General features: G+C 37.1%; 2 protein-coding genes across 9 annotated transcripts in view; one reads left to right on the top strand and one right to left on the bottom strand.

Moving 5' to 3' along the window:
• LOC135099978 (E3 ubiquitin-protein ligase Su(dx)-like) overlaps positions 1–13,097 on the bottom strand; it is a 43,069-nt gene extending 29,972 nt beyond the window's left edge. For 3 of the 6 annotated variants that reach the window (XM_064002770.1, XM_064002772.1, XM_064002773.1), the window contains exons 1-6: positions 12,939–13,097; positions 9,744–9,819; positions 8,818–8,962; positions 4,822–5,000; positions 4,397–4,495; positions 2,533–2,670 (exon numbers count right to left, since the gene is read on the bottom strand). In XM_064002770.1, the coding sequence (XP_063858840.1) occupies positions 2,533–2,670; positions 4,397–4,495; positions 4,822–5,000; positions 8,818–8,962; positions 9,744–9,792 (610 nt within the window). In that variant the 5' untranslated portion in view covers positions 9,793–9,819; positions 12,939–13,097. Of the gene's footprint in view, positions 1–2,532; positions 2,671–4,396; positions 4,496–4,821; positions 5,001–8,817; positions 8,963–9,743; positions 9,820–12,581; positions 12,710–12,938 lie in introns of those variants that run through there. The other 3 variants (XM_064002774.1, XM_064002775.1, XM_064002771.1) reach the window with 2 other exon arrangements.
• A 260-nt stretch (positions 13,098–13,357) lies between these two features.
• On the top strand, positions 13,358–24,809 carry LOC135099982 (coiled-coil domain-containing protein 25-like). Of its 3 annotated transcripts, XM_064002782.1 has the most exons (8): positions 14,599–14,619; positions 19,722–19,819; positions 21,083–21,130; positions 21,498–21,589; positions 22,411–22,485; positions 23,004–23,108; positions 23,619–23,821; positions 23,932–24,809. In XM_064002782.1, the coding sequence occupies exons 2-8, from the start codon at positions 19,795–19,797 to the stop codon at positions 24,011–24,013; spliced, it is 630 nt and encodes a 209-aa protein (XP_063858852.1). In that variant the 5' UTR covers positions 14,599–14,619; positions 19,722–19,794; the 3' UTR covers positions 24,014–24,809. The 3 variants fall into 3 exon arrangements, with proteins under 3 accessions (XP_063858853.1, XP_063858852.1, XP_063858851.1); XM_064002783.1 differs by lacking the exons at positions 14,599–14,619; positions 19,722–19,819 and adding an exon at positions 13,358–13,438; XM_064002781.1 differs by lacking the exon at positions 14,599–14,619 and having other exon boundaries at positions 19,665–19,819.
• The last annotated feature ends 960 nt before the right edge of the window (positions 24,810–25,769 follow it).

The raw sequence follows: 25,769 nt of genomic DNA, 5'->3' as shown, positions 1-25,769 counted from the left end.
GTTCACAAAACTATTTCGTGAACCAACCTGTTCGTGATCTGGGGCATTCATGAACCGAGGTTATACCGTATAAATATTCTTACAACCTTTACCTTTATACATATGTACAATAGCTGCCTTCCTCCACTCACTTGATACTTCTTGCCTCCATGCCAGGTCACTAGTTAGACTTATCCAATCTACCAGCACTTCACCTCCATTTATGCCTGCAGCTTTGCCACAATTTAGCCTAGCCACCACTTTCTCTATCTCCTGTCTACAAATTCCCCTTTCCATAAACACACATCCTCTACTTGCCTCCATACATATTTTAAGCACTATTTGCTTCCCCTCCCATCTTCATAGTATTGTGTAGAAAATGCAAATACTGAATAACTATGCAGACCTTTTCTTTCTGAATTACAACAATTCTAATATTTCTCAGTCCTTACTTATATTAACCTGCTCAGCCCCAGCAATGATACCATATCATCAGTTCTCCTCATCCTAATGCATACCATTTATTCATGTTGTACTGGCTTTAAATTACAATGGGTAATGAACCTTGATGCCAGGCACATAAATCATGAGTTGGTGATCTAATAGTCCACTGCAGGTGGGCTTGGTAAGCCAAGACCACTTGAGGGATAATAACCCATAGATGTACAGCTCTACTATACACTTGCCATCTCTCTTTTGGAACACATAACAGATACAGTGAGTACTCCTATGTATGTCTTATGTTTTACAGAAGCATTTCATACAATTCTAGAGGAAAAATGAAGGTCAAAACTAGATAGTCTGAGTGTACCAATATTTTAAATATGCATGAGATAAAGATCTATATTAGCCAACACAGGCATAGGTATCCTTCAATGATATTCGTGAGATTTGTTTTATTTAGTAAGTTGGAGATACAACCATTCTTGACCTTTTCCTGACCTCTAATCCTTCTGCTTATGCTGTCACCCTTTCTTCTCCGTTGGGCTCCTCCAATCACAGTCTCATATCTTTATCTTGTCCTATCACTCCAATCCCTCCTCAGGATCCCCCTAAGCGAAGGTGCCTCTGGCATTTTGCCTCTGCCAGTTGGGGGGACCTGAGGAGGTATTTTGCTGATTTTCCTTGGAATGACTACTGCTTCCGTGTCAGAGACTCATCTTTGTGTGCTGAGCACATGACAGAGGTGATAGTGTCTGGCATGGAGGCGTACATTCCTCACTCTCTTTCTCGACCTAAACCTTCCAAACCTTGGTTTAACACAGCTTGTTCTCATGCTATACATGATAGAGAGGTGGCCTGACATGTTTTCAAATGTACTGAGAGGAATCACTTTAGCTGGTGAACATAAACTGGGTCTGGATCAACAGTGAAAAATAAGAATAAAATAACACTGACTTTTAAGTAGAACCAGCACATAGGGTAAATCACAGGACCCTAAGAACACACACACAAAAAAAAATATAAATAAATAAATAAATAAATAAATAAATAAATAAATAAATAATAATAATAAATAAATAACTTAATAATAATAAGGAAAGGTGCAAAGAGCTATCAAGCCTACATGTGGCAGTCTGTATAAAACATAATTATTTTCACCTATCATCCTTATGCACAAATTTTTTTAAACTTCCTTTCAAAGCTCCCTATCAACTCAATACTAATAACACGATTACTGAGTATATTCCATCCTTCTACCACTCTTTGAGAACCAATGTCTTTTCAAATCTAACTTGATGAAGCTTAAACCAATTGATCCTTGTCCACCATGATTACTGGAACTGAGAATTTTGCTTATCATCCTTGTTATAGCCTTCATACTTATAGATCTCTATCAGAGCCCCTCAATCTATGCATCTCTGAAGATGAAAATTAAGAGGGAGATCCGAAAGAGATCAAGATCATGAGCAGAGACCTATAATAATTCCACACATGTATCAATAATGCATCTACTCTCCACTATAAAAGGGAAGGTATATCATTACAGGATTCCTCAAGGCAGACACTTGAAATCTAAAAGAAAAGTGAAAAAAAATTTCATACCACAACAAGCCTGGCTGTTTCTCTAGTTTCATAGCAATAAGCCTATTTAATTCAAAGTTGAACCAATAATTATCATCACACCCACCCACAACTTGAAACCAGGCCTGCCATGAGCAAGGGTTTATTTCAGGTGTCTTATTACTGACCACATGCCCAATAAATAACCAGATGGCAACTCAAGAAAAAAGGGAAAAAATGTATATATATACACATACATTAAAGCCCTTAAGCTGAAGTCACACCATGCCAGTCAGTAACCTTGTATGTGGGTATACCCACAAGTAAGCACTGCATCCATGGATTTTCATCACTAAATGGACAACAGTAATGTAGGCAAGCATTAATAAAAGCCTAGCCTGGCACAGTAAGCTTTAGGGAGAGAGAGAGGAGAGGGGTAAAAAAAAAAAAAAAAAAAAAAAAACAGCTATGGGAAGTACAGGACATCAATGTTAATCCACATACATGGAGTGAAGCATCATGGCAGTAAAAAGTACTTGTAGGAATCACCTGGTGCTGCACAAGGTGCTGGGCCCAGAGATGGGTTTAGGCCAGAGTAAATCCCAGCATATGTGGGTTTAGGGTCCCGTCGCCGGTCACTGGACATGTCTGCCAGCAGTACCCAGCCTTCTTCCACCACACGCTCATCTAAATTAGAGAACTCCTCACTTACTTCACCATTTGCAAGCTCATTTTCTGTGGTATAGTCTTCTACAGCTGCCACTAATATCAAGTTTTGGCTCAAAAGCGTAAAGTATATGAAAACAATCTGCTTAGAGCCAATATTAATTATGTTTCATGTTTATACATTTATAACCAAATGAGGAGGTTCATCAGTCAGTTTTGCCTATTTTCTACTTCCAATCTGCATGCCAAGCAATAAACTTGATATTGCAGAGGTCAGCCTTGTCAAATACCCTTCCAGCCCACTGCAAAAGATTTTTGCAAAGTATTTCTCTGGACAGGATTACTGAATGTGATTTAATAACTTACAATATTTTTTGTTAGAATTAGTAATAATTTTTTGACTACTAAAGTGTACTTGGATAAAACTATATGTCCAATGCAAGATCCTCAAATCAAATGAGCCACACAATGCAAGATAATTTTCTTGTCCCTTAAAGAATGCAGGAATCTGGCTGAACACACATAATTTAGGCTTCTCCCCTTTCATGCTGTAGACAATGTTCACCTACTGGAGAGCAGCAACAGGAAGTAAGCCAAGGACCTGTGACCCTGCAACCAAGCAACCCAGCTTAGATGCCCTTAGCCAGTGTGGCATGGTATTTGACTTAATCTCCCCTAGCCAGTGGGAGAGACCTTTTCTTTCATATACAAATGTCTTCAATATTTTATCTTATGTGTACAGTGAAAAGTATGCCAGTTACAGGTTCTATTATAAGATGCTCAATGGTAACAGCTTGTCATACCCATGCTGTATATTTCCATTGAAAGGCACTTCATATGTCATAATTAGTATGGCCAAAGCACCTAATTACTGCCTTGACACCACTCAGAATGATGCTGCAGTGCATCATGGACAAGGCTTATAAATTAACCATTATAGATAAGATTAACTTCCATTTTTCACATAATTCTATAATAATAAGAAAACATAAACTAGTGACATTAGAAGTTTTAGATTTCCCCTCCATACCACTTGACTCCTTTCCATTACTCCATCCATTAGAAGTTTTAAGTTTCCTTTCCACACCATTTGGCTCCTTTCCATTACTCCATCTCTTTCTCTCTTTCTTTAATACATGACTACATGTGGCAACACCACACTAAGAAATAAGTATATGATGTTTAGTGCAAAGGCTACATTGGCCATTAAGAAAAATTAAGAATCTAGTTGATTTAGCTTGAATTTCACTATGGGAAAATACCCCATCATGCTAATATTAAGACAAATATTCAAAATATCACTTCCAATCACACATTCAGAAAACTTGGCTTTACCTCAAAGGATACATTCCCAAAGTACATCTGATAAAGAAATCCTACGTGAAGCACAATACAAAAAAAAATGACTGAAATAAACAGACAGATCAAAAGAAACAAGTGCTGCCACACATGGAAGGAGTAAAAAAGAAATAAAAATGGAAAAAAAGAAAACTAAAGCCAACAATGAAAGCTACTGAAATCAGTTAAAAAATTTGTAAGCAAAATTTTATAAAACGGAGTCAGAATTAGAGTGTAAAATAAATAAAGCAAGAAAAGCATAAAAATTAATAAGACAATCTGCTTCAATAATAAGATCATGTTTTCTAACCTTCACATTTAAAATTTACCTACCCTTCACCTTACCACAGCCAGATGCAACTAACTAGATAGATGTAACAAGACAATGAAAGTTCTGAATGAAAAATACCTGTAGGAAGACTATAGTTGGTTTCCCTTTGTCGAGCACCATTGGTGGTCAAGTTTTTGAGTCCATCCAGGGTAACAGTGATCGTGGGAGTTTTAGAAACTGAAATGCAAACAAGGAATTAACACCAATTTACTTTAGACAGCATTTTACAAGCAAACCATCAAAACAGATACTACAATGATCACAATAATTAAGTATACAGACATAGTAGTACACAACTATACCAAATTTGATTTCTTTCCCTCCATCTGTTAGATTCTTTAAATGAGTGTGATAGCTCACAAATTCATAAATGGCACCATTCTGACAAAGAGGGCCTAAAAGCCAACCAATACAAGTAAAACTTTATATGAAACTTGCAGCAGCTCAATCAAACAATTTTAATTTTCTTGGTTTCATAAGAAAACATCTGCTTGTGTACTAACCAACTGAGGGGAGACTGTTTGGGGAAGTGAGACTGAGCGTGTGGTTTGAGGATGACATGCCATCACTACGAGCCACCACATCAGCCAAGTTGAGGGTGGCCTCCCCTATGACAGAATCTCGCACCAGTGTGTGATGGTCGCTCACCCGGAACACCAACACAGAATCCTTGGTCACCAGTCTGTAGGACAATGCATATTACTAGCATCTTTCAATGACATAATCAAACAATCTAAAATTTTCATTCACTCATAGGCAGAAACATGAATATATTGTTAATTTTCCCCCAAACCAATTTCGTTGTGCTTAAAATTCACAGCTGCATGATTAGGTAAAATATCCAGCCATTTGCCAAGCACAACACAAATTTGTAATAGTATGAACTGGCTGGACAACAGCTAGGTAAGCACAACTTCCATTCATGTTTCTGATGTGTATATTATATGAACATTAATGTTATCAATTTTTGATGCTTGTGGCATCTCATTTGTTTTCAATCTGTAATGTACATGGCAGCAAAAGATGGGCAAAATATTTTGAAGGATGTTGAATGTAGAACATAAGAGCATAAGAACATAAGAAATAAGCGAAGCTGCAAGAAGCGATCAGGCTTACACGTGGCAGTCCCTGTATGAAATATACCTACCTATTTTCATCTATTATCCCCATCCATAAAATTGTCTAATCTTCTCTTAAAGCTCTCTAGTGTCTTAGCACTAACAACAAGATTACTGAGTCCATTCCACTCATCTACCACTCTATTTGAGAACCAATTTTTTCCTATCCTCCTAAACCTAAAATTTTTCAAGCTTGAACCTGTTATTTCTTGTTTTACCCTGGTTGCTGATCCTAAGAATTTTGCTTACCTCCCCCGTGTTATAACCCTTATACCACTTAAAGACTTCTATCTGGTCCCCTCTTAACCTATGTCTCTCTAAAGAATGTAAATTTAACAGCTTCAATCTCGCCTTGTAAGGAATACTCCTCATCCCCTGTATCTTTTTAGTCATTCTCCTCTGTACTGATTCTAATAGACCTATATCTTTCCTGTAATATGGGGACCAGAACTGCACAGCGTAATCAAGATGAGGTCTGACCAGCACCAAGTATAACTTTAATATTACTTCCGGCCTTCTACTTTTAACACTCCTAAAAATGAATCCCAGTACCCTATTTGCCCTGTTTCTGGCTTCTATGCATTGTTTCGAATCTAGTACCCTATTTGCCCTGTTTCTGGCTTCTATGCATTGTTTCCCTAGACGGAGTTCAGAGCTAACTATAACTCCTAAATCTTTTTTGTACCCTGTACCTACCAGAGTTTTGTTGTTTAATGTGTACCTATTGTGTGGGTTTCCTCTACCTATGCTAAGTACTTTGCATTTATTGATATTAAATTGCATTTGCCATCTATGTGTCCATTCATTTATTCTATCTAAATCTGCCTGCAAGACGATGGTATCCGATTCTGACCTAATTAATCTACCTATCTTTGTGTCATCCGCAAATTTACTAATATCACTACTAATTCCACTATCCAAGTCATTGACATATATTAGAAATAACAATGGCCCTGATACTGATCCCTATGGCACCCCACTAATTACATGACCCCACTCGGATTTTAAACTTTATTACAACTCTCTGTCGCTTGTCATTAAGCCATGACCCTATCCAGCCTAACACCTTCCAATCTATCCCGTATGCCCTAACTTTTCTCAGGAGCCTTTAATGGGGTACCTTGTCAAATGCTTTACTAAAGTCCAAATATAAGATATCATAACTATCACATAAGATATCATAACTATCACCAACTATCACATAAGATATCATAACTATCACATAAGATATCATAACTAGAAGAGGGTGGAGCAGTGATTGCTGCAGTTGGTGGAGGAAATCAGGTCAGTGCCTAAAGAGAGTTAAACAGTGTACCAATCAAGGGAGAAGTATGAGAGGCTGTGAAGGAAATGAAGAAAGGGAAAGCTGCTGGATGGATGTGCTGCAGTAGAGTGCTTGAAAAGTGGTGGGGAGTGTGGTTGATAAGGTTACTGAATGTGTGCTGGCATGGTGTCAGAAGACTGGGTGGACAAATACATGTGTATTTCCCTTGAACAGAGGAAAAGGAAATAAATGAGCATGCTCTTACTATTGGGACATAAGTTTGCTGAGTAAAGGTGTATAGCAAAGTGCTGATATGGAGGATAAGGGAAGGAGCAGAAAATACCATCCAAGAGAAACAGGGAGATTTTAGAAAGGGAAGATGTTGTGGAGACCAGAATTTTGCAGTATGGCAATTATGTGAGAATTTTTTTTGGGGAGGAAAGGGAAGGAAGTCTTTTAGGCATTCATGGACTTGGAGATAGTGTATGACAGGATTGATAGGAAAGGACTATGAGATGTTCTGAAAGTAAACAAAGTTAGAGTCAGGTTGTTAGAAGGAGTGAAGAACTTTCATGTAAACAGTAAGGTATGTGTGAGAGTTAGTAATGGTGTGAGTGAATTCTTCCCACTCAGAGTAAATTTGCCTCAGGGTTGTGTAATATCACCATGGTTGTTTAACTTGTATATGAATTGCATAGTAAAGGAAGTGAATATGAGAGGTTTAGGCAGAGGCCTCAGTCTGATCAGTGGGAGGGGGAAGGATATGAGATAAGAGTAAGCTACTATTTGCTGATGATACAGCTCTGGTGGCCGACTCTGAGAGGAAACTGAAAAGACAGGTGGAGGAGTTTGAATGTCTTTGTAGGAGGAAGCCGAAAATGAACACTCGTAAAAGTAATTAAAATCTCTAGGTGGTAAAAGGATGGATGTAAGATTCAATGGAGAACAGCTGTAAGAGGTGGACTGTTTCAAGTATTTGGTATAAACATTTACAGTGGATAGAAAAGTAGAGACAAATGAAGTGCAGGGTAAAGGAAGCAGAAAAAGTACTTGGTGGACTAAGAAAGCTTTTAAAACATAAAATCCTGAATATGAATGTAAGGAGAGGGTTATATGAGGGCTGAAACATGGAACAAGATAGTAATGGAGAAGAAACACTTAAATGTAATGGAAACAAAGTGCTTGAGAAACACGAGTGGAGTAACATGAAGGGACAGAATAAGAAATGAGGAGTTGAGAACTGGTGTTTTGAGAGACTTGGCTGGATAGGCAGATCAGTGAATGTTGAAATGGTTTGAACATGTGGAGAGAATGGAGGATAGGAAACTAATAAAAAGAATAATGACGTCAGATGTTCATGTAAAAGGTTAAGAGGAAGTCCATGCCTACAGTGGATGAACCATGTGAAGAGAGCACTGAGTGAGAGAGGGATGATTGTGCAACAAGAATGAATGATTGTGTGTGATAGAGGTGCATTGAGAATGATAGTAGTGAGTGTATGAAAATGAAGCAATCTTGTTAACCCCTGGGAGGGGGTGTGTGTGTGCACTTAGCAAGGCCCATTGGCATATGGACTCAGTTAGGATGCAGGGCACTCCCTACAAATTACCCTGCATCTCCTGTGGTCTAAGGATTGGAGTGCAGGATAGAGAAAAGTCTCATAACAAAGGAAGATGGAGTAAATTAGTGGATGCTGCTGGGTCTTATTATGGATGTATGTGTCCAGAAGTGCTATGTCTAAACTCCTGGGGTATAGTACAGTGATCCATGAGACTATCCCTTTCCAACAGGGACCACAATGACTTCCAGTGATAGAGAAATAAATAAATGAAACTAAAATTAAAACTTTAGATAAGGAATGTTCTGTAAGTCTGATCTGGGACTCCCTGCCTGTTTCTGTATTTCCACCTTCCTATGACATGAATTCCTTCAAGAGGGAGGTTTCAAGACACTTGTCCTTCAATTTTTGACTACCGCTTTGGACCCTTTTCTGGGACTGGCATCTAAGTGGGCTTTTTTTTTTTATTGGACTTTTGTTGCCCTTGGCCAGTGTCCCTCCTACATACAAAAGTCTGCTAAGAACTTGGATGATCCAAAGGTAAGAAGTAACTACTTACACTGTAAAAGTTTCCTGCCACTTGGGGTGAGCATTGTGCTTGACATGCTGTGTTTTCTTCTGGTGCACACCATCCACTAACAGCTCCACATAGGCTGATGGCTTATTGAAGATGCTGCTAATACCTGACAAGTCCCCACTAACAGCTGTAACAAGCACATATACATTAGATATCTTCACAATATATCCTTGTAAATACTCAATTAAATATCCTAACAACAGAGCTCTTACATAACAACCCTGAAATTTCAAGTGCTATTATCAATTACCAACTGCACTTTAAGTGACAATCACAAAAGATATAATGAACTCCAATGACTGTCATCACAAATATTTTACTCATTTACTTCAAGACTACTATCTATTTCAGACCGTATGAGGCATCATTTCTGCAAAGATCTTCCAAACAAACAGTTGGTTCAATATGACATCTTGGCACAGCTTGTTTGACACTGTCCCCTAATCTATGTAATACTAAGGAATTTCACTCTTGGCCTTGAAGGCAAAGCTGGCAAGGGAGGTTTTACATGACAAAGTTGTGACATGTATCACTACACCACCTCTCTCTCCACTCCCATCTTCTCCCTCCCTCCCTCCTATCCCAAATCCAGACATTCCCCCTTACACTCCCATTCTCCTTCCCCTGTCCAAATGCCTACTCAGCTCTTGCCAGCTTTGGCTTCAAGCTATGCCAAAATATCATATTCATCCAACTGTTTGTTTAGAAGATATTTGAGAGAGAGAGAGAGAGAGAGAGAGAGAGAGAGAGAGAGAGAGAGAGAGAGAGAGAGAGAGAGAGAGAGAGAGAGAGAGAGAGAGAGAGAGAGAGAGAGAGAGAGAGAGAGAGAGAGAGAGAGAGAGAGAAAAAAAAAAAGTGGTCTTAAAGAGCCTAAAATGGGATAACAAGTTTAATATTCCTCCACTTACCTGTCACACTCAGCTGGTGCAGGTGGCTGGCATTGACGGCTTCAGACATTCTTTATTTTCAGCCAACCATCATACTCTGCCAACAAGGAACATAATAAGTGTCATGCTTGGATAATCTTACTAATGCTATTCAAGAAAAGAATGACATGATTTGGATGATAACAAGACAGTGTTTTGGATACACTTCAAGAGGCAGACGATAACGGATGTAAAGAACAACTTTAACTTTAACGGCCAGTGAACTCCAAATGTTCAAATAAAGACCATAATGAAAAAAAAGACATTCTTCATAAAAAGGCTTTCACAATTAATACAAATACAAAATTCTTCACCATAAATGATAATACCACTATACACAACTTTAGAAACAAACTCATGTAGTACACCAATCATGAACCACAGCACATCATCTTCATAGTCATTACAAGATTTTGCAAGAATACTGAGATTTTGTTTATCATAAATTTTATAACAAAATAAAGTCTATATCAACATCAATCAATCAGTTTATACCAGTATACATCAGCATAAAATTTACTTCCACAAAATAGTTTTAGTCTCACTAAATGTATGTATTGTATAATCCCTTTCCTTACATATTACAATACAAAATGTTAATTAATTTATAATAAAAATTAATTTTTTATATCATAGCTATTACTCATATTACAAAATCAATAAACCTATGAGATGCTTTTCCAATAGAGCAGTGAGGAAAAGGTAATTCTATACTTATGTTTTCCCAACCCTGCCAAAAACAGATACTTCTGTAGCTAATATTCTTGATTCAGAAGTGAAAAATGCAACATTAGTCCAGACTGAAATGAAATCTTTATAAGTAGATCAGAAAATCTAGAAGTCAGGCAGCTTAGTAAAGATCATAATGAACTGTGGCTCAGAAACATTGGGAGGTGACAGACAGAGGAAATGACACCTGATAGATTACAGAGAAAGCAAAGGATAGAAACATCATTGCAGCGACTGACCTCAAAAGTCCAAATTCACTAAGAATTACTGACAGAGTTTAGGGAAAGGAGAAGATGGAGGTGATGCATGTCAACACTTCTATTTCTGAATGAGATACATGTTTTTGTGTGTGATGTACAAGTAAAAATGTTATCTGCTGCTCTTTCCACTGTGCTGTCATGACAGGTGTATCTTCAGATCTAGCAAAGCTAGAATGAGAATGAAAGACCTGCTAAATTATGCAAGGTAGCCATTTTGATATGGTGGGTATAGTATTAGTCCAGAACTGAGAATTAGTACAAGACAAGGTTTTGGAAAAAGCATCAAGACATCAGAATAAAGGGCTAGGAAATATGGTACACATATGTGATGTTGAATTAGTACATCAAGATCTTGAAAAAAAAGGACCAAGAGGAGAGGACTAGGAAGTGCAGTTCCCCCTTTTTTTTAAATGTAGAAAAGGCACTGGCCAAGGGTAACAAAATCAAAAGAAAAAAAAGGCCCACTGAGGTCCAAGTCCCCAAACAGAATCAGAAATGAATGTCAAAAAATTGGAGGATAAGTGTCTTGAATCCTTCCTCTTGAAAGAGGTAAAGTCATAGAAAGAAGGAAATACATATGCATGCAGGGAGTTCCAGAGTTTACCAGAAAAGAGAATGAATGACTGAGAATACTGATTAACTCTTGCATTAGAGAGGTGGACAGAATAAGGATACCAGAAAGCAGAAAGTTTTGTGCAGCAAGGCTGTGGGGAGAAGAGGAGGCATGCAGTTAGCAAGACCAGAAGAGCAGTTAGTGTGAAAATAACAGAAGATAGCAAGAGAAGCAACACTGTGGTGATGAGAGAGGCTGAAGACAGTCAATTTGAGGAAAGGAGTTCATAAGATGAAATGCTTTTTATTCTACCCTGTCTAAAAGTGCAGTATGACTGGAACCCCCCATACATGTTAAACATACTTCATACACGGACAGATAAGGTCCCTGTACAGAGTTAATAGCACTGAGTTTTTTTGTTAGTGGTTCTTTTGTGAAAATTTTGTTGCATCTAAATTAGCCATTTTACTGTTTTCCTGTGGTTCTTGTAGTAATTCATGGTTGGAAGATGCAACAGGGACTGATGAGGTGAAAAATATAGCTTATCTTTGTTTTTACTGAAAGGGAGGCCAGCCAAGGGCACAAAACATCAGGCTGGTGAGGGGTGGAAGGAATAAAACCTGCTACTTTCCTATTCCAAATACAGTTAAAAAGAGAAGTGTTCAATCTTTGTTAACAATTCCCTTATGGGCAATTCATGATGCATTCATATCAATTTCTCAGTATCCACAATGGTCCAAAACCTGGCAAGACAGACTTCACATCACAGCCAACAAACTTACAATAATCCTGGGGGAAAGTTTTCACAACAAACCCTGCAAACCTACAAAAATTAATGTTACCTTCACAACAACCACTCCAAGCTTACAGAAATCAATACAACAAAGCCTGCATACCTGTGCAAGTTAAATGTAAGCTTCACATCAAACCCTCCAAACCTATCATACTGAGTCACATAAGCTTCATAACAACATACAAACCTACAAAACTAAATAACAAAAAAGCCTCCCCAACAAAGCCTGCAAGCCTATAGAAACTAACCACCCCAAAGTTTCACAACAAGGCTTCACACCTACCTATGAAGTCGCACAAACTTCACACCACCAACCTCCAAACCTACAGAGACCAATAAGGCTTCACAAAAGAGCCTCCATATCTACGACAACAGGTGAATTTCAATAGAGGCTTATACCAAAACGCTCCTAAATCAACAAGTAACAAATAATGACACTGAATTTCCTCTCCCCACAACAGAACCTTAGCAACAAAGGCCCAAACCTGTAAAACAGCCATTAGACTCCAAAAGGAACCTCCTGACCAACACATCCTGGCAAATTTGTGAGAAAACTTCGGAAAAACGCCCACCAATCCACACTAGTCAACAATGTCACGACAGAATCACTCACCCTGACTCACCACAATAACCACGTCCCGTACATGTCCTTGTAAAATACTGACTACCCTCACGTGATGTCCACTACCCATCCCATGTTCAATGACGTGCTGTACTCAATATCTAAACTCGAAAATAAATATCTGACATCAAATAGTAATTGTTATTAGACGTGTCATAAGGTGGTACTTAATTGTCCCCGCTTTTCGGTCGATCTGGGCTTACTAGCGGGTTGCTCTTACCATAATTGTGTCCGGTCAGTCCATCTCCGCGGCAAATATTTGCTCCACCTCATGAATTGGTCAGATTTAGTGAGAATTTCAGGGTTTTAGGAATGACAACAGAGGAGACACTATCATAGGATCGAAAATACAATAAACACCGAGATGGTGAAATAGAAAAAAACAACTGAACATCGACTCTCACGCACCCACTAGCGCTGATGAAAGAGTCCCAACACCCTTTATAGGTTTCTGAAATCTTTATACTGGAGATAATTAATAGATTCGAAAACGGGTCTCCCCCACAGTTTATTTCGTCTATATTCCCCTGCACAAGTCCCATGAAGTGACGTCACGTATCGCCTCCACCAATCACGCTCACCCATCTTCTGCCTCGAAAATATTAATAATAATTATAATAATGGTAGCCTTGTTTCGTCAGAAGACTTTACAGGCAACTTAACATGAAGCGATATACAGCACCATAACAATTGACCGATGTACAGCAATGCAAAACACAGGTAAAACAAGATGATTATGTACAACAAACAAACATTGTAGACTGCTTAGAGTAACATCATAAATTATTGATGATATTGTGTATCAAATGCCGGTTATTGCTTTAAAAATTGTGTGTGACATTATAAACTGCATAATACCAATAGCCCTGTATGGAAGTGAAAAATGTCATTTTATTTATTTTTTCAATAATCATTAAAATTTAATAGATTAGTAGTGACCTTGGTTGTCATGTTCCACGCGACACAAAATCGATAAAAAGATAATGTAGTGATGGTTTTGGGAATAGAACTGCGATAACAATAAGTTAATACACACGGCAACCTTTTAGTTAAGCAATCACGTGGACATTGATCATTGTTATCTTACTTCTTAGGAATTGCGTGATAACTACGTGTGTTAAATGCCACGGGGATGTGAATATATATTGATTCCGGAGTGTTGGTGGTAATCAATAATATCTTGCGTGAAAATGAGAGTGGAATGTGGAAGGAATATTGACTGAAAACCCCATCATCTCTCTCTCTCTCTCTCTCTCTCTCTCTCTCTCTCTCTCTCTCTCTCTCTCTCTCTCTCTCTCTCTCTCTCTCTCTCTCTCTCCTTTTTTACATACATTATATGATATTTTCACTATGCAATATTTATTATTATAATTTCATATAATGGACGAAACCACTGTGTAATGGAATGTGTGGAACAGCATCATATCTGAAAACTATTGTTTGATTGACGCACTATCTGCATGATTCTGGTTTTCCAACATGTAAAACAGTTTGCACCATATAATATTTTCTCCCGTATGTATGATTGACATTTTGCATGAAATTTCTGGAATAAAATGAAGGAGGGTTATGAATAATCTGAAAAGGATGATCTGATTATTACACTGTAACTATATGATATTAATTTTACTTTATTTACAGTACATATCTTGCAGAAGGTATCTTAACGGAATGCGTTGGAATTTCAACATTATCTGAAAACCCCATCACTAGATCATTGTTGCACCGTGTTTTAAAGTAACGTTATTTCCATTGTAATGTGGTGGCGTACAAAAAAAAAAAAAATGTGAAGGTCGGGATAGTTGACCTTATCACTGGCTGTTCTTTCTTTCCTGCCTGTCAGTTTGTCAGTGACACGCACACACAGCTGAACCACAAGCCACACAAGTGCACACACACAGGTATATATATATAGAGAGAGAGAGAGAGAGAGAGAGAGAGAGAGAGAGAGAGAGAGAGAGAGAGAGAGAGAGAGAGAGAGAGAGAGAGAGAGAGCTAGTTCCGTATTTTGAAACGATTATGGTTATTATTTTTAAAGATCGTATAAATAATTAGGTTCTCATTTTTTTAAAAATCATTATCCTTTATCACTAGAGTCGTGAAAAACACTTTTGAAAATCTCAATATCTCCCACTAAAGGCTGTCAAAAGTTGCAGAGATTAGACGCCGACACGACAACAGATTGCATTGGCTAAAGATCGTTACATATTTATGAATCTCTCGTTCTTGATTTTAGACTTGTCTCGCGTATACATATTAGCAGATGAATTCTAGGTAAGCATAAAAAAAAAAAACTGATAAGCAAATAGATAAACAAAAGTAAAAAGTAAAAGCGCTCTACGGGACAACAACAACGACGACGACGACGACAACAGCTTTACTGTTTGATTAAAAAAAAGGAGGGTGGGGGCGCCAGTTAAAGTTGTGGCCGAACCAAGGTTCTACATATCTTTCTTTACTTTCCTTGGCCCGAACTCTCCAATGAGAGGCGAGCAATCAAAGAAGGTGGCACCGCCGACCACGCTTCAAGCCTGGCCACCGCGACAAGGTGACTGCCTACGGCGGGGAACAGCAATAACAATAACTTATGATAATAGTAATAATAAAATAATAATAATAATAATAATAATAATAATAATAATAATAATAACAATAATAATAATAATAATAATAATAATAATAATAATAATAATAATAATAATAATTACAACAACAACAACAACAACAACAACAATAACAACAACAACAACAACAGCAACAAATACTTAAACAAACAAACAAATAAATAAATATGTAATATGAAACAAAAATATAACGTCCACCCTTACACCTCAGTGACTCCCAAAATCGGGGGCGCGCCTCATGGGAGGGATATTAAGTCATCTGCTCCTGTTTTTCATTTTTTTTTTTTTTTTATGTAGGAGGGACAGCGGTCAACGGCAAAAAAAAAAAAAAAAAAAAAAAAAAAAGATTCACTGAGATGTCGGTCCCCGAATAGGGTCCAAAGCGGTAGTCAATTATAACTGATGGATAAGTGTCTTGAAACCTCCCTCTTGAAAGAGTTCTAGTCATAGGAAAGAGAAAATACAGAAGCAGGCAGAGAGTTCCAAAGTTTATCAGAGAAAGGGATGAATGATTGAGAATAATGATTAACCCTTGAATTAGAGAGGTGGACAGAATAGGGGTGAGAGTGAGGCCAAGGGAGGAGGGGAGACGCGCAGTTAGCAAGATAAGAATAGCAGTTAGCATGAAAAAATCGGTTGGGGATGGCAAGAGATGCAGCATAGAGACGATGAGAATGAGGCTGAAGACAGTCAATTAGAGGAGAGGAACTGATGAGACGAAAAGCTTTTGATTCCATCCTGTTTAGAAGAGTGGCATGAGTGAAATCCCCCCAGACATGTGAAGCATACTCCATACATGGGCGGATAAGGCCCCTGTAGAATTAGCATCTGGAAGAGTGAGAAAAGCTAGCGGAGACGTCTCAGAACGCTTAACTTCATAGAAGCTGTTTTAGCTAGAGATGAGATGTGAAGTTTCTAGTTTAGATTATAAGTAAAGGACAGACCGAGGATGTTCAATGTAGAAGAGGGGGACAGTGGAGTGTCATTGAAGAAGAGGGGATAGTTGTCTGGAAGGCTGTGTCGAGATGAAAGATGGAGGAATTGAGTTTTTGAAGTACTGAACAATACTAAGTTTGCTTTGCCCTAAATCAGAAATTTTAGAGAGATCAGAAGTCAGCCGTTCTGTGGCTTCCTTGCATAAACTGTTTACTTTCTGAAGGGTTGGATGTCTACGGAAAAGACATGGAAAAGCGCAGGGTAGAATCACCAGCGTAGCAGTGGATAGGACAATAAGTTTGGATCAGATGATGAATGATAGGAAGAGAGTGGGTGACAGGATAGAAACCTGAGGAACACCACCGTTAATAGATTTAGGAGAAGAACAATGATCGTCTACCACAGCAGCAATAGAACAGCTAGAAAGGAAACTTGAGATGAAATTACAGAAAGAAGGATAGAAACCGCAGAAGTTTGGAAATCAAAGCTTTGTGCCAGGCTCTATCGAAAGCTTTTGATATGTCTGAGGCAACAGCAAAAGTTTCACCAGAATCTCTAAAAGAGGATGACCAAAACTCAGTAAGGGTAGCTAGATCACCCGTAGAGCGGCCTTCATGGAACCCATACTAGCAATCAGATAGAAGGTTGTGAAGTGATAGATGTTTAAGAATCTTCCTGTTGATGATAGATTAAAAAACTTTAGATAGGCAGGAAATTAAAGCAATAGGACGACAGTATGAGGCATTAGAACGGTCACCTTTTTTAAGAAAAGGCTGACTGTGGGCAAACTTCCAACAAGAAGGAAAGGTAGATGTTGACAGACAGAGTTGAAAGAGTTTGACTAGGCTAGGTACAAACACGGAAGTGCAGTTTCGGAGTACAATAGGAGGTACCCCATAAGGTCCATAAGCCTTCCGAGGGTTTAGGCCAGTGAGGGCATGGAAAAACATCACTGCGAAGAATCTAGCTAGTAGCCAGAAATCACATGGGAGTTAGATCTCGAATGATTTTGACACTTTTAATGGAGGAATTTTTGGCTAGTTGGAGAACAGACTTGGCACGGTTCCGGGAAGAAATATAAAGCGCCTGAAATTCTAGTGATGGAAGACTCAAGTACCTTTGGTGGGCCACCTCTATCATGTGTAGCATGAGAACAGGTTGTGTTAAACCAAAGTTTGGAAGGTTTCGGTCGAGAAAAAGAGTGAGGAGTGTACGTCTCCATGCCAGACACTATCACCTCTGTTATGTGCTCGGCACACAGAGACAGGTTTCTACCACAGAAACAGTAGTCATTCCAAAGAAAATCAGCAAAATACCTCCTCAGGTCCCCCCAAGTAGTAGAGGCAAAACGCCAGAGGCACCTCCATTTAACAGGATCCTGAGAAGGGATTAGAGCGATAGGACAAGATACAGATATGAGATTATGATCGGAGGAGCTCAACGGAGAAGATAGGGTAACAGCATAAGCAGGATTAGAGGTTAGTTTTCAGTGATGAAAAGAAGATGAGGTTTAGTAGAGGTTTACTTGTTTTAATACAAGTAAAAATCTTTATTTTTCTAGACAATGCTACGATATAAACTAAAAATATGTAACCTTATATGAACACAGTAAAGGAGAGGGGTCGTGCGGATCTGTTAGAAGCGAAACGAGGGAAGCATTCCTGTACAGTTAAATGTGGTACGGCTGATTGGTATATCACAGTTAATACGCAGAGCCTACTACGGCTTTTACGGTAGTAATTGGCTACAGTAGGCGAATTTTTGAAAGTTAACATCAGTTACAACATTGATGTGGTGTCATAATAAGTTATGATATGCTTTTAGCGCAGCAATTAAGATCTTTACGTAAGTATAAATTCAACTACTTTCATTGCTGGGAGATAAATGTCATCATGGCAAAATATAACTAGGAATATCGAAAAATTTATCACAATGGCCGATAGATTAAAGTGAAACCTTTGTGCAAGAGCTATGTTTATGAAAAAAAAAGATAAATGAATCAACAGATAAATAAATAAAAGTAAAGATAAAATAAGAATCATAGATGTCGGTGTGTTTGTGTTGTTGAGAGAGAGAGAGAGAGAGAGAGAGAGAGAGAGAGAGAGAGAGAGAGAGACGAGGGGTTCACCACAGTCAAGCACAAGAGAATGTGAAGTAATGCTATCGAGAGAATGTATGAAGGAATGAGAAGCCAAGCAAGCAAGAAATCAAAAATAGAAGAAAGCAAGTATTCATATACGTATAAGCAATTGGTAACCTGTTCAAGGCGCCAGGACTGGAAAGAAAGTCATAGAGGCACTGCAAGTCCGTATGTGTAAACAAGCAAGTAAGCAAGTAAATATACAAGTAATTACTTTATTTAAGTTATTAGATTTAAAGCGTCACAACACTGAGACACGAAGAACCACTTTAAAATAAGTGAGCAAGCAAAGAACCAAATCAAATAACCAGATCAAATAACAAAGCAAACAAAAACGAGCAAGCAAGTAAACAAATGCAGTAGATGATTTATCGCATTTATATGGCATTAGTAGCACTGCTCAAAAGTAGTTAAACAAACAAACAAACAAGCAAACGTGTGGATACACAAATAAATAGGCGAACAGCGAGCAAGATTGGTAAACCATACAAGTAAGCAAAGAATTCTGACTGACTGAATCTGTTAGCACCGCAACAAACAAATAAGTGATCGTACAAGCATATACATTTAAGTAACCAAGCAAATAAGCAATAATACAAATGTTTGCTTGAATATCTACTTAAGTCACTACACTAGTGAGGCCAAGGAGCCGCTAGAAAACTAACAAAGCAAACAAGCACATAACCAAAGACAAGAAAAAAAAATAATAACAATAAGTACGCATACAAGCAAGTAAATAAACGAACAACTATAGGTATAAATATATAACAGCAAGAAATTGACTAAATCCGAGATCCTGTTAGAAGGTAAGTAAGCAAATAGGCAACCAATTCAATAAGCAATCAAATGACCAAGAGCACAAATGCTTGACAAAAAAAAAAAAAAAAAAGTCATTACGGCACCGCTGATGAGAAAGCAAACAAATAAGCAAGTATTGCCAAGTAAGCAAAACCCGTAAAAATGTTTGACTGCCTACGTACTGACTTGCTTGCTTTCCTACTTATTTGCATTCTTACTTATTCATACAGCTTACTTACTTAATTAATAACTAGCTGCTTACTTACTTATTTTTCCTTATTCATTTATTGCCTCTGTTTCTTTTACTAGTTCATTGGTCGTTTGCTTGTTTACTTACTGCCTGCTTACCTACTTCACTGCCTGTTACGTACTTGTTTGGTTGTTTGCTTACCTGTTTATATACTCGCTTACCTTGTCTAGTTGCTTATTTGTTTACTTATATATTTACTTATTTGCTTGGTTACTTATTTATATAGTAGCTTATTAACATGCTTGCCCACTTGAGGGGCCGTGGTAGAGAATGGCCGAAGTGACCCTCGCAGCCCTTCCTGTCAGCTGGTATCCTGCGGCTCACAACCATGGTCTTCTATTTCACTAGCAATGGTAAGTCTCCCTCCATTGCTTATAGGAGATGAGCAAACCAGTAGACATTGACGTGCTAAGTGGATGGATTGTACGTACGAAGAGGGATTTTAGCACACGTGGATTCTGTTCATGTTTGTAGGTGTATCCTCAAAGAGCACGAGTGGTGACGAATGGTGTGTAAGAGTGGTTTCTTCTTATGACACCTGACAAGATCTTGTACTGTACCATGGTGTATGTTATATATGATTGGCATGCGTGTTATATGTACATGTATTAAATGAGTGGTGTAGCAAATATACATTTCCTAAGGGTACCTACCCAGTCTTTCATCATTGTATGCAATTTGTGCGGTTGGTGTTTATGGAGTGGAAATTATATATATATATATATATATATATATATATATATATATATATATATATATATATATATATATATATATATATATATATATATATATATATTCATTTATTTATTTATTTATTTTTATTTATTTTATTTTATTTATTTATTTATTTATTTATTTATTTATTTATTTTATTTTTTTTTTGATATGGCAACTGTTAATAGTTGCAGGGTTAGGTAGAGAAGGAGGTGAGAGTTTATTAAATGGCACTAGGTTTAATTTCAAAATACCCTTGTAAATCCTTAGAAATGTTTCAGATATATTTACAGATTGGCAGTATCCATCTTCCATAGTTTGTTTGACATGGGTATATATTTCCTTAAATAAATATTCTTGGCAAGGGCATTGTTTTGTCAGATTACAGCACTAATTCTTTGACTGGACTTTTAGCCGCAGACTGCCAGGAAGCAGGTTGCAGCAAGTTTTCAAAATTCCATGGAAATAAATTATACAGTATTAGAAATAATTTCCAATAATAAAGTAAAAAGAATATATGATTGTTGCTTCAGAATCATAATTTCTAATTATCTTGCCTTTCACCATTATCTTATGACCAGACCTTTTCTCTTTAATTTCATGTTATAATTTTGTAGATATTTAAAGGTATCTGTTGAGGTCAATAAAGGTTTGTCAAAATATACAGGAAAATATCATTTGAAGTTAAGATTATTTTTTCAGTAACATTATCTTTTCAAAGTGTAAGTGCAGTAAAATTTGGTGTTGTGTATGGTTAGGTAGTTTTTTGGTGTGGTAATAGATAGGTGTCTATGCCATACCCTGAGGAATAAACAGGTGAAGCTATATGAAGAAAATATTTATAGATTGTTTTAATAATAATTATTATTATCTATTTACTTTTATTTATTCATTTTCAGTTGTGGACCCTCCAGTCAGACTGTTCATGGGAAATGACAAATATGAAAGTAAGTAGATGTTGAAAATTCTAATTAATTACATTATACTCCATATTTAATTACTAAATTCTTTCTGATGAGTGATGTTTCCTCTGATATGAGACATCTTATTACAAACTAATGAATGTTGGTCATTAGAGTTACTTAATGAAGTATGAAAGTAAGAAGAGAAAGTGAACTGAAAACAAGACATTTTGAATGATGAATTATACCATTCTTGATAAACACACAGATTGCAAACATAACAGCGTAACATATAAGCAGACAAAAGAAAAATGGCAATGAACATGCATACACAAAGCAAAAGTAAAATTTATGATGAGCTTTCTTTACATATGAGAAAAGGTAAATAAGTATGCTGGTATTCTCCATACAGACGAGGACCTTATCAAGTGGGGCTGGGAGGAAGATGTGTGGTTCCATGTGGACAAAGTTTCATCAGCCCATGTCTACCTCAGGCTCAATCCAGTAAGTTTTTTTCAACCATCTTTGTACTTGCATAACACAGTGATATACCAATTTAACATACTTAGGTGAGAATTTTTTTTCTCTGCTATGTTTTCTTATTTTTATTTTATTCTTTATAAATGTTTGATGAACAAAATGTATTTATTTGTCTATTCTGACAAAAAATATGAATTGAAATACTTTTATGAAAGTATTACTGTAGACATAGTTCTTGTTGAATATTTGTATAAAAAAAAAATTGCATGGAAATTTTAGTATTTAGTACAGAAACTGTATATAAATGCAGGAAAAGAGGGAGATGAACAAATTTAATTTACATCTGGATAAACTAAATGTTAATGATGAGAATGTGCATGTTTGTGAGTGATGGTGGTGGTGAGAACATTTTAAGCTGCCACTCATAATTTCCATCTTTCTTTGTTTATTTTAACAACCTTTTATTTTAGCTCACCCTTATGATTGTAAATTTATACAGTTGTTTTGATCATCAATGTCATTGTGGTTTGTTGAAAATAAGCTTTGATGTGTAGACCTCACCATTAAAAAAAAATGTTAGGTTTTTGGAGGTTTTGATTTTCATAATGATGAAAAGAATTGTTGATCTGTTTTTCAATAGTGGCATACTTTATTTGTGTGGTATTTACCACATAAATAATAAATAACATGTTTCACTTGGAATATATTATGTTGTTAAAATTGTTACTTATCATCTGCTGGAAGAAGGATAGTGCTGTCAGGAGATATTGTAGTGTAATACCTATTCAGTGAGATATGGTAATGACTTACTTGTGTTTGTGAATTTTTTTTTTTTTCTGCTGCAGGGCCAGACTATTGATGACATCCCCATGGCAGTGATAGAAGATGCTGCTCAGCTCTGCAAAGCAAACAGTATCCAGGTACATATACCATATAACATTTTGATTTTATTCTTGTGAGGTGTTAGTGTTTATAGGATGAGTGATGAGAGCAATGAAAGTATGTCTGGAGAATTTGATATGTATAATATATCTAAGGTGAAGGAATGAGTTGTGGAATGGTTTAGGAGGTCATATGCAATACCTCTAAATGGTCGCTTGTAAAGAATGGATATAGGCAAGGTGACAAGAATATACATATATACATGGTTGAGTAGATGCCATCAATGTGGCTGGAGGACTTATGATGAAATGGGAAGACATTGTTTGAATACCTTAGAGAGGTTGGAATTGGAAGTTAAATTGTATGGGAAATGTAAAAATGTCAAGGCCATCCCCTTGAAATAATTTCAAGAAATTGGTATCAGAATACATTTAGTTAGATTAGTTTTTTTCATTTGCGTGCTGTCATCTATACCATTAACACAGTTTGTCTAACATGCTGCAGTTTTTATCATAGAACTTGATCCTGAAGATGTAATGATATGCCATTTACACAGGGCAATAAGATGAACAACGTGGATGTGGTCTACACACAGTGGTCCAACCTGCGCAAAACTCCAGGGATGGATGTTGGTCAGGTTGGCTTCCATAGTGAAAAAGAGGTGAGTATCTTTGATGGCATGGATTATTTTGACTTTTCATTACTTAATCACATTATTGTTAAAATCATACTGCCATACTTGTTCTTTTTATGGTTATTTTGTCCACTACCCAGAAGGGACATTTCCATCACTAACATGCAGCACAGCAGCTGATGTGTATGACAGTGTAAGAGTTAAAGGCATGAGTAAATTCTATAAGCATTAGATTTTTTAAACATTGTTCCACTTGTTTGTTTGCAGGGGCCAGTATTTTTTTTTTTTAATGTAACTTTCTTCAATTCTTAGATGTCTTTTGAATCTAATATTCTCCAACTTTTTCTTTTCTTTTACTATTTTCTTTTAAACAGATCTTCATTTCTTTTCCTGATATGTGCACTATGAAAGTGAGTTAGCACTGAGGATAATCATTAGTGACTGCTTTGTGCCAAAGAAAGAAACATTAAACATGCAAACCATAGCAGAAACTAGAAGCCCTACATATTGAATACTACTTAAATCATCATTCTCCAGGTTCGTAAAATTCGTCTAGAGAAGCGCATAAATGAAATAGTGAATCGACTAAACAAGACCAAAGTTGAGTCCCATCCCAACTTCAGACAAGAAAGAGAAGAGAGAGATCGCCAGGAACGTAATTTAGCTAAGAAAGAGCTCAAGGAGAAGCAACAGAAAGAAAAGGAGGAATTAGAAAGAAGAAAAAAGGAACAAGAGCTCAGGTGAGCCACTCATTAAAGTTTTTATTTATGAAATGCCTTCATTAATCATGCAAATTTTATTTGTAAATAAATTAAAACACCAATGCTGATATAAAACTATTTTGTTTCAGAAATTACACATCACTGTTTTCATCTGCCAGCATGAAGACCAACAAAGATGCAGCTGATGAGGATTCTGATGATTTTATGTGATATTCCAACAAGCAGTGTGTTGACCTATAAGGGTGCATGTTGTTAAAACCATGAACTTTTGTTACATGGGATATCAAAGGAATGCATAGAGAAGGCTTTACTCACCAAAGAGGTGACAATGACACCTCTGCTTTGGTTGTGATAGTGGTGTAGGCAGATAGGTATGACTCACCATTCACTCATATCATGCAAGGTGGTCAACAGGTGATATCTTGTGCCCTTCAATTGCTGGACTATAGAAATTGAATATATAACATTAAACTTTTTGTATTTTCTTACATATGACAAAATGGCTCTTTTCTTTTTCTTATATATACTTATTTATGGTGTTTTCAAGAGTACTTTTTTACACTTTCATTTGGCAGCATATTGTTATGGCAATAATAAGGAGGTCTTATCATTAACTAAATTACTTTATATATGCTTAATGTGCATTATTTGAAACTAGATTTTTACTTTTTTTTAATTCAGTGGACATTTGAGGGAGAATGCTGTTTGTGTGCCAAGATAATGGGATGTTTAAGATACATTTACAGGTTTTGTGATATGGGATGAGTATTGTCAGGCTTACTTCTTTGGTTGAGCCCTCAGTATCAAAACTTTAGTGATGACATGAGCAACTGGAAACAATCTGGACTAACCAAGTTCTTTAGTTCTTGAGATAGAACTACATCTCAAGCTAGCTATACCAGTTATGACATGTCAAGTAGCACTGTGGGCATATTCCCTCTTCCTGTCCATGGCCTTCACATTGGTAGGCCTCATTGTTGTCATTAAAAATGAGAATATGGAAAAATAGTATGTACTTACTACATCCACTGCTCCATATCCATATCACTATAGAATCTCAGTAATAAAACCCAGACCTAAATTTTAGAAAATTTTACATTTTTTTTTTTGTTATACAGTTATCCTTTGTTATCCAGTGGGGTTAGGTAACAAACCCATGGATGAGGAAAATCTATGAAAAATTAGTGCTTCCTCCTAAGAACACCCCTGAGCCCCCAAAACCTTGTTTAAGAAAGAACAAAAAGAACCTTGTTTAAGAGAGAACAAAAAGAAAGAAAAAACATTCACCCTACAGCAGCATAAGACATGCCTTCCTGTAATCTTAGTATGTTAACCTTCTCCAGAGTCATCACTTTCCTTGTGCAATTTGGATTGTCTCCAGCTAGTTTCTTTGCAGGTCTCTTAGGAGTTATGGTGAAGAAAAGCTTATGTTCATACAGTACAGTTGTGAAACATGTGGTGTGGGGCAATGGAGATGATGTTGACACAAGCAAGTTTATTGTGTGACTGAGGACAGTGATATGCAGTTGCAGGCTGCAGCATTAGACCATGGGAACATGTGTGGCAGGTAGGTATGTGCTTGTGTTGGTGATGCAGTGAGCAGTGGGAGATCTGAATTTGTGGTTACCAGCAGTCCTTGTAAAAGTGAAACTGAAACTGAAACCGTGGTTAACGAGGGATGACTGTAATGGGGTACAATATGCTGAAGATTATAATGGAGGAAAAGGGTAGGGAGTAACATAATACTTTACCATATTTATACCAAGGCTGTCCTCCCCAAAAAGGGGTGTAACCAAGATGGGGCACACGACTTTCACATTCACACTCATTCACACCACTCTCGTGGTCCCTTGACCCATGATGGAGAAGAGAAAGTACTCCTGTCCTCACTTTACAGGGATCAGTCACACAGGTTGGACAGTTTCATCAGGAACAAGGCTCTTTCATAGCAAGTACTCTTCCCTAC

The sequence above is a fragment of the Scylla paramamosain genome, chromosome 4 (genome assembly GCF_035594125.1).
Source record: "Scylla paramamosain isolate STU-SP2022 chromosome 4, ASM3559412v1, whole genome shotgun sequence".
NCBI lineage: Eukaryota > Metazoa > Arthropoda > Malacostraca > Decapoda > Portunidae > Scylla > Scylla paramamosain.
The sequence above is the reverse complement of the archived record's forward strand: the minus strand, read 5'-3'. Positions and strand labels throughout refer to the sequence as shown.